The sequence below is a fragment of the Nycticebus coucang genome, chromosome 5, assembly GCF_027406575.1.
Source record: "Nycticebus coucang isolate mNycCou1 chromosome 5, mNycCou1.pri, whole genome shotgun sequence".
Lineage (NCBI taxonomy): Eukaryota > Metazoa > Chordata > Mammalia > Primates > Lorisidae > Nycticebus > Nycticebus coucang.
Window position 1 is genome coordinate 123,470,430 of NC_069784.1, and position 12,424 is coordinate 123,482,853.

The 12,424-nt window shown below is 39.7% G+C and overlaps 1 protein-coding gene across 1 annotated transcript in view; it reads left to right on the forward strand.

Annotated features, from left to right (window-relative positions):
- The window catches only part of SAMD5 (sterile alpha motif domain containing 5), a 49,420-nt gene extending 44,247 nt beyond the window's left edge, over positions 1–5,173 (forward strand). The window contains exon 2 of the mRNA XM_053591920.1: positions 3,155–5,173. Coding sequence (XP_053447895.1) covers positions 3,155–3,217 — 63 coding nt within the window. The 3' untranslated portion in view covers positions 3,218–5,173. The remainder of the gene's footprint in view (positions 1–3,154) is intronic.
- Positions 5,174–12,424: the final 7,251 nt, after the last annotated feature.

Sequence of the window (12,424 nt, forward strand, 5' to 3'; positions counted from 1 at the left end):
AATAACTTTTCTGTCCCTTCCACCCTGTTTTTGAAAGGAGAATCCTATCATTGATAGGAAATTTGGTGTAGGACGGCCAAACCTTGGTGAAATGACAGGCGCCCCCAACCACATAAAATCGTAGAACATATACAACTGGGAAAGTCATAGTTCAGCCCAAGAATTGGTTTGGGTGGCCCCTAATGTAAGATCTCCCTGATTGAGAGTGTCCTCAGAGTCACATAGGGGAGTGATAGCCCACCTGAGATGTCGACCTTTTCACAATATCACCCTAGAAATATGCGTAATAGCAACACACAGATGTCAAGTTTAGTACTGTTTTGAATTTAACCCTTTCTTTAAAAGTAGAAAAACTCCAGGACTATTAAGAATCAAACTATAATTTGGTGCTTATTCTTTTAGAGGTTGGTTTTTATGAATGTTGAGAAAGGACCAGATCTGAAGTAGTTTCTTTTGCAAATTTTAAAGCAACCTCGTACTATATATAACCAAGGAGGAGAATCTCTCTGTTCACTTGTGTAAGTGTAGAGTGAATAAAGAGCTTCTTTTTTTCTTTGTAGGAATGTGCCTGATAATTTGGGGGGAAATAAAATATGAGCAGTGTCTGGAGCAGGAGTGGCTCAGAAATGCACGTTTGCTTATGAGAGTTATTTTTAGCAGTTACTCCTCCAAGTGTGTCAGAATTTTAAAACTCTGTTCATTTCTATGCCATTGGATGAGGGGGATCGACCAGGTCCAGGCTCTGGGTTCTCACAGTGGGATCAGCTGCCAGGGCATGAGGGAGGGGTGGGGATGGGGAACCACTGCCAGGGCCTCTGGTTGGGAAGCAGCGTGTGCTTGGCTAATTACTGCTCTCTGAGACTGCTCTCACATCTTGAAACTCTCCATGACCCAACTGTGGAAATCCTGTTTGTCTGCCTCCCACCCTAAAGAATGAAAAAAAGCAAATTGCAAGGCTGGGCTTGCTTAATAATGTGATTTGTTTTTGTGGAACCAGAGGCATGAGAGGCTGTTAGCTTGATTTGTGAGATGACTTCATAGTGCCCATCTTCAGATGAGTTTCATAAGGAGGGTGTCTACGCTTGGTAGATGATAACCTGGCCAAAGGCCTGCGCTTTATTTTTATATGTTCCTGGAGGAGAGTGACCTTTGGAGATAGGTGGGGCCATGTTTCTGTGTCAGGAAGAACTCTCTCCTACATGGGGCAGAAGGAAGAGTCTTTTGTTTGAGTGAGAATGTCCTCGAGACGTAACTGACTCCCCTTTTTGGCCTTTTTCTTTTCCTAGCAGTAGCCTTCCTGCCATCTTAGTGATTCCCAACACTGTAGCCTAAAGCTCTTTGGGGATTTTTTTCCCTGATAAAAATAGCTGGTTATCTTGCACTCTATAATAAACATAATTTTTGTGTTAATGCCTTTCATTAATTCACTTATTAGAAAGTTAAAAACCAATTTTACGTTGTTGATAGTAAGGTAACTTCCCTTTCGTACAGAACTCCCTTCACTCTCCTTTACCCACCTCAAAAACCCCCAAGTTATTAAGAGTTTGTCCAGATAAATTGAACATTACTTTTTCAAAGTTTATAATGAAAGCTGGTAATTCATGGAGGCATTGGGTAGGGTGTGGGTTTATTGGGGTGACTACTTGAATATATTAATTAGTAGCATGATATTATTAATAGCAAAGAAAAGGGAGGCCTAAAAATAGCTTGATTCTCTAGAGAAAGAAACTTGATGGGCACGGATTGTAATACTTTCCATCCATGGAGCTGCGATTGCCTGATGGTGCCACCCAAACTCATTAATAATGACATATTAGCTAACATATTGCCACCAGCAGGTGGCTATTTGCACAGGGGTGAAAATGGCATGTGCTAAAACAAATTGCTGTACCCTAGAGAAATGTGCAGCATTGTTTTTTTAAAGAACCTTAATGATGTCTGCAATATGATTTTTATTTTTTTGGCACTTATACAACTTTGAGGGATCAAAGTGAGTGGAGACAGAGACTAAAAAAAAGAACAACATTGATTCAACTTTTTTCCAAAAGCTTTTCCAGTTAAAAAGAAAAAAAAAAAAGTTGAATCCCAACAGCACAAAAATCCCTAGAAAGCCTCAGGTATTCTTTCTTTTCACTTTCCCTTTCTCCCTCTCCTTTGTCCCTTCTGGATCTGCAAGGAATCCTCAGCACACAGCACAGCCGTGACAGATGGGCCATCAGTTTCTGAGTGAGCACTGTGACACTGAAGGGGTTAAAACTGTCAACACCTATCAGCGCTGAGAGATAATTAGTGTCAAATAAAGCAGAGAGCCAGAGCCTCCATGCTGATGACCACACAGCAATGGGCTCTGCTAGGTGGCTGCGTTATGAGAATTCCTCATTCACCTCTTTCTAGCTCACGTCCATCTGTGCTTTGTCAACACCTGTGTGGAGAGGTACCATTTATGCACACAAACGATAATGCTGCAGTATGTTTGGGGATCTTTTCTACTTTGGAAGATGCATTTTAAATTAGCACTTGCAGGTTCAAGTTGAAGAGATGCATTTGCTTCCAGCATGACATGGGCCTGGTAGCCTTGTTAGTGTCACGGAGTGTTGATGGTTCCTCCAGTACCGAGGTCGCTGGCATGAAGTAGGGAGTAATGAGATTGAGGAATGCCAAGTATTCCAGAGCATAATTTTATTGAATCCTTTCTTCGAACATTTCTTACATGGAACATAAAAGGAAAAGGAAGCAGACCATTTCAAACAAAATATAGGCTTGACGAGAATAAAATACATTCTTAATGTATTAACTTGAAAGAGATAAAAGAGATAATGAACTCTTTTTTTTTTTTTTTTTTTAAGTAAATTTATTTCAGGTTAATGTGAGGGTATAAACAACCAGGTCAAAATATTTGATTGTTTGGTAGAGTCCCTCTTGTGGTTATGTCCCACACACAAAAGGTGTGCCAAACACCTCCATCCTGTACCCATTCAGGGAGAGCACCCCCGAACAGAGACTCTTAAAGCTGTTTTTCAAAAGTCCATTTGGTAACTAGAAAGGGACAAATCTGACTTAACAATAGGAGAAATAGCAGCAGGAACCCATGATGGAATAGGGGAAGAATGGGCAAAGGAGAACTTCAGTAACCCAGATATGTTCAAATCCACAGGTCCCAATGGCTGGCATCCTAGAGTACTTAATGAATTGGCCGAAGTCATCACAGAACCGCTAGATATCATTTTTGAGAACTCGTGGAGGACTGGTGAGGTGCCTGAAGACTGGAAAAGGGCATATTTAGAACCTTCTTTCAAAAAGGGAGATGGATGATGACCCTGCAAATACTCATCAGCTTAACTTTTTGCTTGGACACATTCTGGAATAATCAACTTAGTAAACTGGGTAACTCATAATAGCTAGAAATAAGGCAGTGAAGTATCACACATAAAGAAGTACCGAGTTCATTTTTAGGAAGACACACCATGATGAGATTCAGTTTTATGCCTGACCTGGGATTCTCCCTTCCATTCTTCATGAAAATAGATGACATTGGCTAAGCATTTGAGTAACAAACTTATTTTAAGTATAACATAACAAAAAAGTAGGTTTCCGGCATTAACTAGTAATTACATTATTTCTAAGTGAGCTTTTAACTTGAGCATTGTAGCTTTCATTTTATATTTTAGCATACGTTTTATTTCACTACATATGGGACCCTGTTTTCCTAAGATGAGATATATTATGTAATTTTATATAAATAGTTTGGTGAAGGATTTCGCATTTAAGGTGCTTTAAATAGTGATTTCACATATAGGTGCAATCATAAAGCTGATGAACATAACCAAGGGAAGAAAGTTTCTTCTAACTTTTCTTTTTAAACTTAATCCAGTTGAGGGTTAGTGTTAGGACTGATAAGAACGTTGCCCTGGTAAGTTCTGAGCAAGAGCAACTGTTTTACTTTCCAGCTAGTTTTCCTCACTCCGTGGAGACAGTGTTGGCCACAGCCTGCAGCCCCTTCTGGGTGGCGGCGCCTCGTTGTCCTGTGGTGCCTCATCTTCCCTCCGTCCCCTCCCCGGGCTTTTGACTGTTCAGGCCTGTGGGGGATGGGGGCAAAGAGATGGGCAGTGGCAGCAGGTGGGAGAGGTTCTATGTGACTATAGCCAGAAAGGTTGATCAAGGTGGGGGGAGGAAATTTGGATGAATCTGGAGTTTTTCCAGCTCTTACTATGCTTGCATTTGAAGCTCGATAGTTTCATTTTCTGCTTAGCAAATGCAAACATGTTGATAAGACCAAAAATGTAGTTAAAAGGTGACCATGTAGCTGGGGTTGTGGTGGGCGCCTGTAGTTCTAGATACTTGGGAGGCTGAGGCAAAAGAATCACTTAAACCCAAGAGTCCGAGGTTGCTATGAGCTGTGACACCACGGCACTCTACCAAGGGCGACGTAGTGAGACTCTGTCTCAAAACAAAAGGTGGTCATGGAAGAAGATCTGGGCAGTAGCAGGCTCCTGAGGCTGTCAACTTTTGAGAACCCCTGTGTGGTGCTCTAATCCAGAATCTTCCTTCCAGTACATAGAAATACATAAAAGATGTAAGTTCACATCAGCATTGTGATATGGACAAAAATAAGAAATTCTCAAAGGAAAAGAAATTTATGTTCACTTTTTTTTCCTGGTGCATACTGGTCCCTAGGAATAGATAAGCAGTTGTGAAGGGCAGCAGGTTTCCAAAGGTTATTTTTAACATAATATTGCTTTAAAAAGCTAACATTTAAATAGTCTATTAGGTCCTTAGTAAAACTAGTCTCACTCTTAAATATAAATTAAGGAAATTAAGTTCTAAAAGCACATATAAGATGTTCTTTAAACTACACACAGTTCGTAGTTTCATAAGGATTGTATTGCAATCAACTTTTCATCATTTTTTCAAATGAATGAGCGTCTTTAAAATTCCCGGAGCTGGATTTTTTCTAAGGGGTGGGGGCGTCTGTATAGATTACAGAGATAATTTATTGTGATAACAAATGGCTTCCCGTCAGGGACCTCATTCCCAGGTAAAGCCTCTGTGGCAGATTTATTTCAGAGATGTACATTTGCATGCATTTGTTGAACTGTTGTTCGAAAGGACCCAATTTCTGAAAAATCTGTTATTTTCATTATGGGAATTATGACGCGGTCTGCTGCAATGAAAATAAAAAAGGTTCTGTGGTCATTTTGAGTTTTATTTTCTATTTGAGTAATATCTAACTTCAATTCTTTTGCCAAATTTAAGTCTTCTATTTATATCTGCTTTGGAATTTCATAATAACAACAGTTTACATAAATTAAGAGTCACACTCTAGAATGGTGAAAAAGACAGTGGATTTTAAAGACTTTTAGTCAAAGATAGAGGAAAAGAATGTTAAGCAGAGAAGTATGGAAGGAAGCTCATTAATTCCTTTGCATTAAATCAAGATGGAATGTGAGCTAGAAGTTAAGAAAAAGGGATTATTCTTACCCTGAATTGTATCTGGTGATCGTTGTTCTTAAGAAAAATAATTTTTAGTGTTTTTTTCCTTTTACATAAGTGCTCCATGATAGTCAATTTTTGAATGTAAAGGAAGTAGTAATTAATTAAAGGATAAACGTGTTATCAAAAGCAGGGGATTATCTTGATTTGTATTTTTTAGAACATCAAGAGGATTAATTATAGACTTTTACTTCCTAATATTGAGGAATTTGGAAGATATAGTGCAATTTTATTTCCTCTTAAAACATACTTTTGGAAGTGAAAAAAAAATCTTATTCACATAAAATATTTCTTGGCATAGAAAACACAGGGGTTTGAGGGCTCCTTCCTTATCAAAGCAAGAGCTGGGCCAAAAATCTTGCAAAAACTAATTTATGGCAATCAAGAATAGAGAACTCCGGCAGTTTCCCAATTCAGAGATATTTAGAACATCTTGGTGTTTTGCAGTAAACAATGACAGCAGCAAGCATCAAGTTTTGACTTTGGAGTTGCTCATCTGTTAGTTCAAATTGTAGAGTTAACTTAGTAGGTTTTCCTAGAATTACCCTATGCTGCATGTGGTAAGGCCGTAAGCGGTATCCCATGGGGAAAGGATAGTGAATGGTTGTGAAACTCATTAAAGCTTCTTTTCCCTTGTTTATAAAATGGGAGCAATAAATAGCTTCTGTAGTTCTCAAGAGGCTGAAGAGTTCTAGAACTTTCAGCCCACCCAGTTCCTGTGTCCCGAGCCTGTGTGCAGCAGGTGCCGACTGTGTCTCTCCCTTCCTTGCTTAGATTACTTAGAACGGACTGGAAAACGCAAATGTAAATTGACATGCCCTTTTGTTGCCTTAAAGCCCCGGAATAAAGCCCCTTTCTTTATTTTAGGAAGGCTGGAAAAAGGCGGCAATGCCTGCTCATAGTGGGAGTTCCCTAAATACTTATTGTCTGAATGAAAAGAATGTGATTTAAAAAAACATGAGCAAATTCATAAAGCCCAGAACTTTTTAAGCCTGGAAAAATAATCACATAGACACATATAAATGTATTTTGTTACCTTTTTAAATATATAAAGCAGCTTCAGACTTACAATAGTTGGCATATAGACAAGAGAGTGGCATGTGTGTGATTTCCTCTGATTTTATGACTGTGACTTACAGATTAGGAGTGCAAATGGGTCTTTCCCCCATAGCTTCTTCTTGGATGAATCTAGTCAAGATACGGAGCAGATGATGGTGGATCAGCCAACTCTTGTCTATATGAAGACAAGTCAAACATACCAGGGACTGGAAAGCACCTGCTAAAAATTAACATGAGCATTCACTGAGTTTTTCTCTGTGAAGAGCCTAGGTATTGTAAATAGGTTCCTTGCATGGAGGTTGAAGAAAAACCAAAAGAAAGGTTAACAAAAACGAAATTCTTGGACAAAATGTTTGACTTATACAGGTTCTTACATGTGAATATTTAATTATCAAAATTTGTTCAGGCAGGTAGAAGATTTCTGAATTTTGAAGTCAATAAGCGATAAATAATGGAATATTGTATTCAGGGATGTATAAGAGAGACTGACCCTGTTTTACCTAAGGGCCAAGTATATTCAAAGAGATCAGCTGACACCCTCTGCTTAGAATAAGGTTGTAGAGGTCCACACATGGCTGCTTCATTAAAGAAGATAAGTTGTTCAGAGCAGAGCAAGTCAGGTAGCCTTGTTCTTTTAGAATTTTATGATTTTACTCTTATTAGCTCTCTCAGGAGTCATCAATTACATTTTTCTACATCAGATTTTTTACACTATCAGATTATTTGATTAAAAATCCTCTCCAGCTTCCCATTATTAATCTCCTGTGAGATAAAGTCACTTTCTAGTCCATGATCATTTATCACTACTTGAGATATTTCCATAAAAGGCAAACAGTGAGAAAAAAAAATGGTAGGTAGTTCCAAAAAATGAACAGCATAACTTTTCTTTTTACTTTTTTATTTTTTCTTTTCTTTGATTATTGCTGTTAAAAGATAGATTTTTACAGGAAGACAAGAGGTTAAATTCTACATTTAGAGCTGGGCAGAATTTTTTTTTTTTTTTTTGACAATTTTGCCAAAATTTCTTCCACTGATCCAAAAGGCAATCAATCAGCTTCTAGATTTTATAGAAGATGGGAAAGGTCTTTTGTGGATATGTTTTGTAACATCCTCTTAATTAGATGAATTGTCCAAATTCGTTTATTATTCCAAAATATGAAATGTGTTAAAGATCTCCAGGGTGAAGTGATGAATTGACTGAGACCAATGTTAGAAATTCTGTTGTTTGTTTAAGTTGTTGCCCTGATCCCTAAACCTGACAGTGTTCTGAGATGCAGTTTGGGTTACTGAAGCCATTTTTCATGGAAAAGCTCTGCCTACCAGAACTTTTAGATATGTACGTGTAGATCTAAATAGCCAAGCACAGGTTCCTTCAGAGAGCTGCAGTTCAGTTTTGTCAATGTATTCGTGACTGACACTTTATTATTCCTTTCTGTGACTTTTTTTTTAAAGGGACTATATGAGAAGGCGCTGTGGAAAGCCTAATTGGAACAGCACTGTGAACCATGTAACGTGTGCCCACTCAGCGGTGTGATTTGCAAACATATGTCCGCTCTTCAATAAATGTTATGGCTTTCACAGTGGTTCCACCTTGGCCTCTTTTGTAATCGCTCACATTTTAATGAATGTGGCAGAGATTGTAGGTTCTTTCAACTGACAATATGTAAATGTTTATGGTATAATATGTAAATATTTACAAAATCTAAACGTTTATGGTATAATAGCATTATGGTCAGCGTGGGAAATCCGCATTGTAACTGGAAAGGAATAAAAAAGCAGGTCTCCCCACACTGTGCAAAATTCAGATCCATCTATCTCATGTTTGGATCCTTTTATTTTTGTACGGCGGTTCTGTGTGAATGTGTTGTGACGTGCTCTTGTGTCATATGTACTGCTGACAGAGGCTCACTACAGTGGGAGGTGGAGAGGAGGGGGGACTATCGGTGGTGGGGGGTCACGTGTGGACTTTCTTCACCTGTGATTCTGCTGGGGCTCCCTGCAGCTCCTCAACCTCCATCGCCTGAGATTGCTGTGACGTAGCTACCTATAAGCAGAAGCTCTTTAGACCCTGAGTCCTGGATTGGAATCCCAACCTCACTACTTTCTGGCTTCAGGACCTTGGGCAAATACAGTAATCATTGCATATTCTTAGCACAGAAAACTAACCCTGAAGCATTAAGCCAAAGAAGTTTTCTAATAGGGTTTTGTGTTATGTACAAATGTCATCCTGTGGTATGCTTTGAGGCTGATGAATGAGTGTTTTATATGCCCAGTGAGTACAACATGAGAGGGAAGTGGATTTAAAGTAAGAAGAAGGTTGGGTAAATATTAGGAGGAACATGTAAACATTTGAATGTTAGAAATGCAAAGGGACTTTACGGGTGACTTAGTCTGATTCAGAAATTGTGTAGTTAAGACACTGAGGAGCCAGGGGTTTATGGCATGCCCACGATGATGGTTGGTGGCAGGTGGTGAAAGTTCACTCAGATCCTCTTTTCCAGGACTTGGTGTGTCCTGGAAAGTATACCAAAGGGTTCCGTGGCATCATCAAAAAAGACCTGCCTTTTAGATTACATTTAGTTAGTACTTGTGTTCATAAACTCAAGTTCCCAGCAGCCCTGGGGCTCTGTGGGGTCCTGCGTTGGGTGTATGACAACCTGAACTTTCAGGTTTGAAATCTTATACGTCAAGCCCTCCTCCATCTGACAAGTATATTTAGGTAAGTTCCATATCTACATAAGTGAGGTAAGTGGTGGGCAGCACCAAAATGTATTTTCTTTTTAAATAGGGAAGTCCAGGCATGCAGGAAAGGTCGCAAATAAGTGTTTGTTAGAGAATAGTGTGGCTTCTGTCGTTCATGAAATCACTTCACATAAGGCAGTTTTTACAGAGCCTTTCATCTGCATCTGGGTAATGAATATCTTCTAGTCTCATTCCAGGCTGTCCGTTGCTCCACTGAGGATTTTTTAATTTAAAAGAATCTTGAATAAATTTAAATGAAAAATTTACTTCCCTCCTCCCCCACTCCGATCCCTGAGTTACCCTGAGGACAGAATGCGTTCATGTGATTATGGACACTTTTTTGGCCCACCTTCTCTGCTTTAAAGTGCATTCATGTATCAGTAACGGGAGGTCTGTGGAATCTCATCTGTTTCTTGGTTGAGTAATGAGCAGCGATTGTGTTCCGTAACAGTATATATTCAGTGTAACCGATTTAATGTCAGTGTCATTTTGGAAGTTAGTTACTCGACATAACAGTATTTACAAAAATGGCCATCATGAGTGAAGAATGTGCATTTAATGTTTTAAAAAAACTTCTTGCCTATAAATCAGAAGCCCTGAATCCACTCTCTGGTTTTCCTGGGGAGCAGAGCTGTCTAAGTCACTTCCTTCGACACCTTCAATCTCCCATCTGTACACGTGTTCAGGGAACAGTATTGCCAAACATACCCTGGGAAGGGTTTCAGAAACAGATGGTATCTGTAAGGAACTTTATGTTCTTTTTTCTTTTTTCCTCGTTGATGATCTCCACCAGGCCGTGAGCACATCTGGTTTGTTCCCACTGAGGCTGGTCCTCCCTTGGTCCTTCCTTAGTTCCTGGTTCTCTGACACATTGTAGGGGCTCAGTACTATTCCTGAATGAATGAAGGACTAACGGGACTGTCCACGTGCCTAAGGAAACAGAACCCTAAGGTTACGTGAGTTGGTTCTACCTGTAGTATTTCCTACTTTAAGGAAACCTCTGCTCCCAAACCCAGTAAAACAAGTTTCACCTTATCAGAACCTCACCTTGGGGTATAATTATGTTGTTATTCACGTCTTCCCAGTTTCCTTTTTTTATCTGCATAAAACCATAAATGCAAATCATTTATAAAGTAAAATTTTATATATTCAATAGGGTTTTATTTTGCAGAAACGTATGAGCCCTTGTAATTTGCAAAGGCACATGAAAGTAGTAAAATGATGTGCTCTGAATTACGATTTTTCTTTTGGTGAGAAGAACATCATCTATACCTACAATTAAAACTAATAAGTATCAGTCTGCTCCTACAACTAAAGCAATGGTTGATGTACTTACCAGGTACATGTGAGCATGTGGAATGCTGTAGACCAAAGACAACAAAATTTGGATAGTCTGCTTTACGCAAACCCTAACTTCCTGAGGTTGCATTCTGGGCACACTCCCTTTTAGATATTTAATATAAATTTGTGACCCATGATTTTGTCTCTGGAAATAATTATTTCTTCCCTAAAGCTTACTTCTACCTTCTACCAATAGGAAGGCAAAAAATTAAAAAAAAAAAAAAAAAGTAGAATACTTAGGAACAGTCCAGGCTTGGTCAGGCCTGAGTTTACTCCTAAGGAGCTGCTGAGAACTGTGATGGCTCGCCCTACGAGGGACCTTGCAGCTCTGCGCTGGTTATGAGCCTTGTCTTTCAATTCTTTCTCTGATATGTATGGTGTGGGGAAGGGAGGGAAGAACATAAAACTTTGGAGTCACAAAAACCTAGATACAAATCACAGCTCCCCGCACCTGGCTTTCAGACATGCGAATTACTAAATCCTTTCCAGTCCGTCCTGTCATCTGAAAAGCCAAGTTAAGAATACCCCTCAGAGGGGTTATTAACAAAACCCCGTGTGAGATAACCAGGAGAGGGTCTTGCATTGGAGGAACACAAATTCTTGCTATTTACGAGTGAGGCAATATCGCCGGGTAGAAAGTGGAGGGGTGGGAAGAGGAGAGAGGGATGTGGCTGATGAGTAAAAATTGTTTTCAAGATACATAGGAAAAAGGCTTAAATCCATGCAACAGTGGGAGGTGCCTGTGGCTCAAAGGAGTAAGGTGCCGGCCCCATATACCAGAGGTGGGCAGGTTCAAACCCAGCCCTGGCGAAAAAATTGCAAAAAAAAAAAAAAAAATCTGTGCAACAGTTATAAGACAAGACTAAAAAGTATAGTTGAAACACTTAAAAAGAATATTTAATCTGTGTCCGGGACCACTCAAAGGACTTTACGTGTGCTATCCCATTTAATCTTCACAACAGGCCTATGACATTGTTCCCATTCTACAGGTGAGAAAACTGAGGTAAAAGGAAGGAGAGTTTTGGTAATTTACCCAGGACCACACATCCAGGAACCAAGAAAGCTGGACTTTGAATCTCAGTAGTGTAATAGTGCTGACTTTAGACCTATCCTCTTAACCCTTATTTATGGTTTGAGGGGATCAAACTTAATATAGAACCAAATATAATGACTGTATATCAAGCAGTCGGGAGAGTGGATTGCCGAGAGTTATGGAGAGGAGGTGCTTGAGGGATGAGAGCAGGTGAACCACCTGATGCCTGAGACAGGGTGAGTTGTAAAGAGCAGGCATTTATTTTCTCACACTTTGGGAGGCTGGGAAGTCCCAAGTCCAGGCGCCAGCAGGCTGGGTGGTCTGATGAGGATGGCACACTCTGGAGAATGTCCTCAGTGCATCCCATGGGGAAGGCAGAAGGGTAGGAGACCGAATGTTTCCTGAAGCCTCTCTTGTAAGGACCTTGATCCCATTCCCGAAGGAGCACCCCTCATGGCCTGATCACCTTGCAAAGGCTCTGCTTCTTGGTGTGACCCTATTGGCAACACCTGTATTTTGAAGGAGTCATATTCAAACCATAGCATTTGATATCAAACCCATTGCATCACTCTAAGGTGCCACGGAGGGCAAGACTACCAGTTAGCACCACCAAGAAAGGAGTGTGCCATCGATTCAACTACATTAAAAGTTCACGATATTTTTTTCATTAAGTTTTTTTTTTTGTGTGTGTACACTTTTAGTTTTATTGTAACAAAGCAACTTGTACACTTTTAATGTTTAAAACTGAACATCATCTTG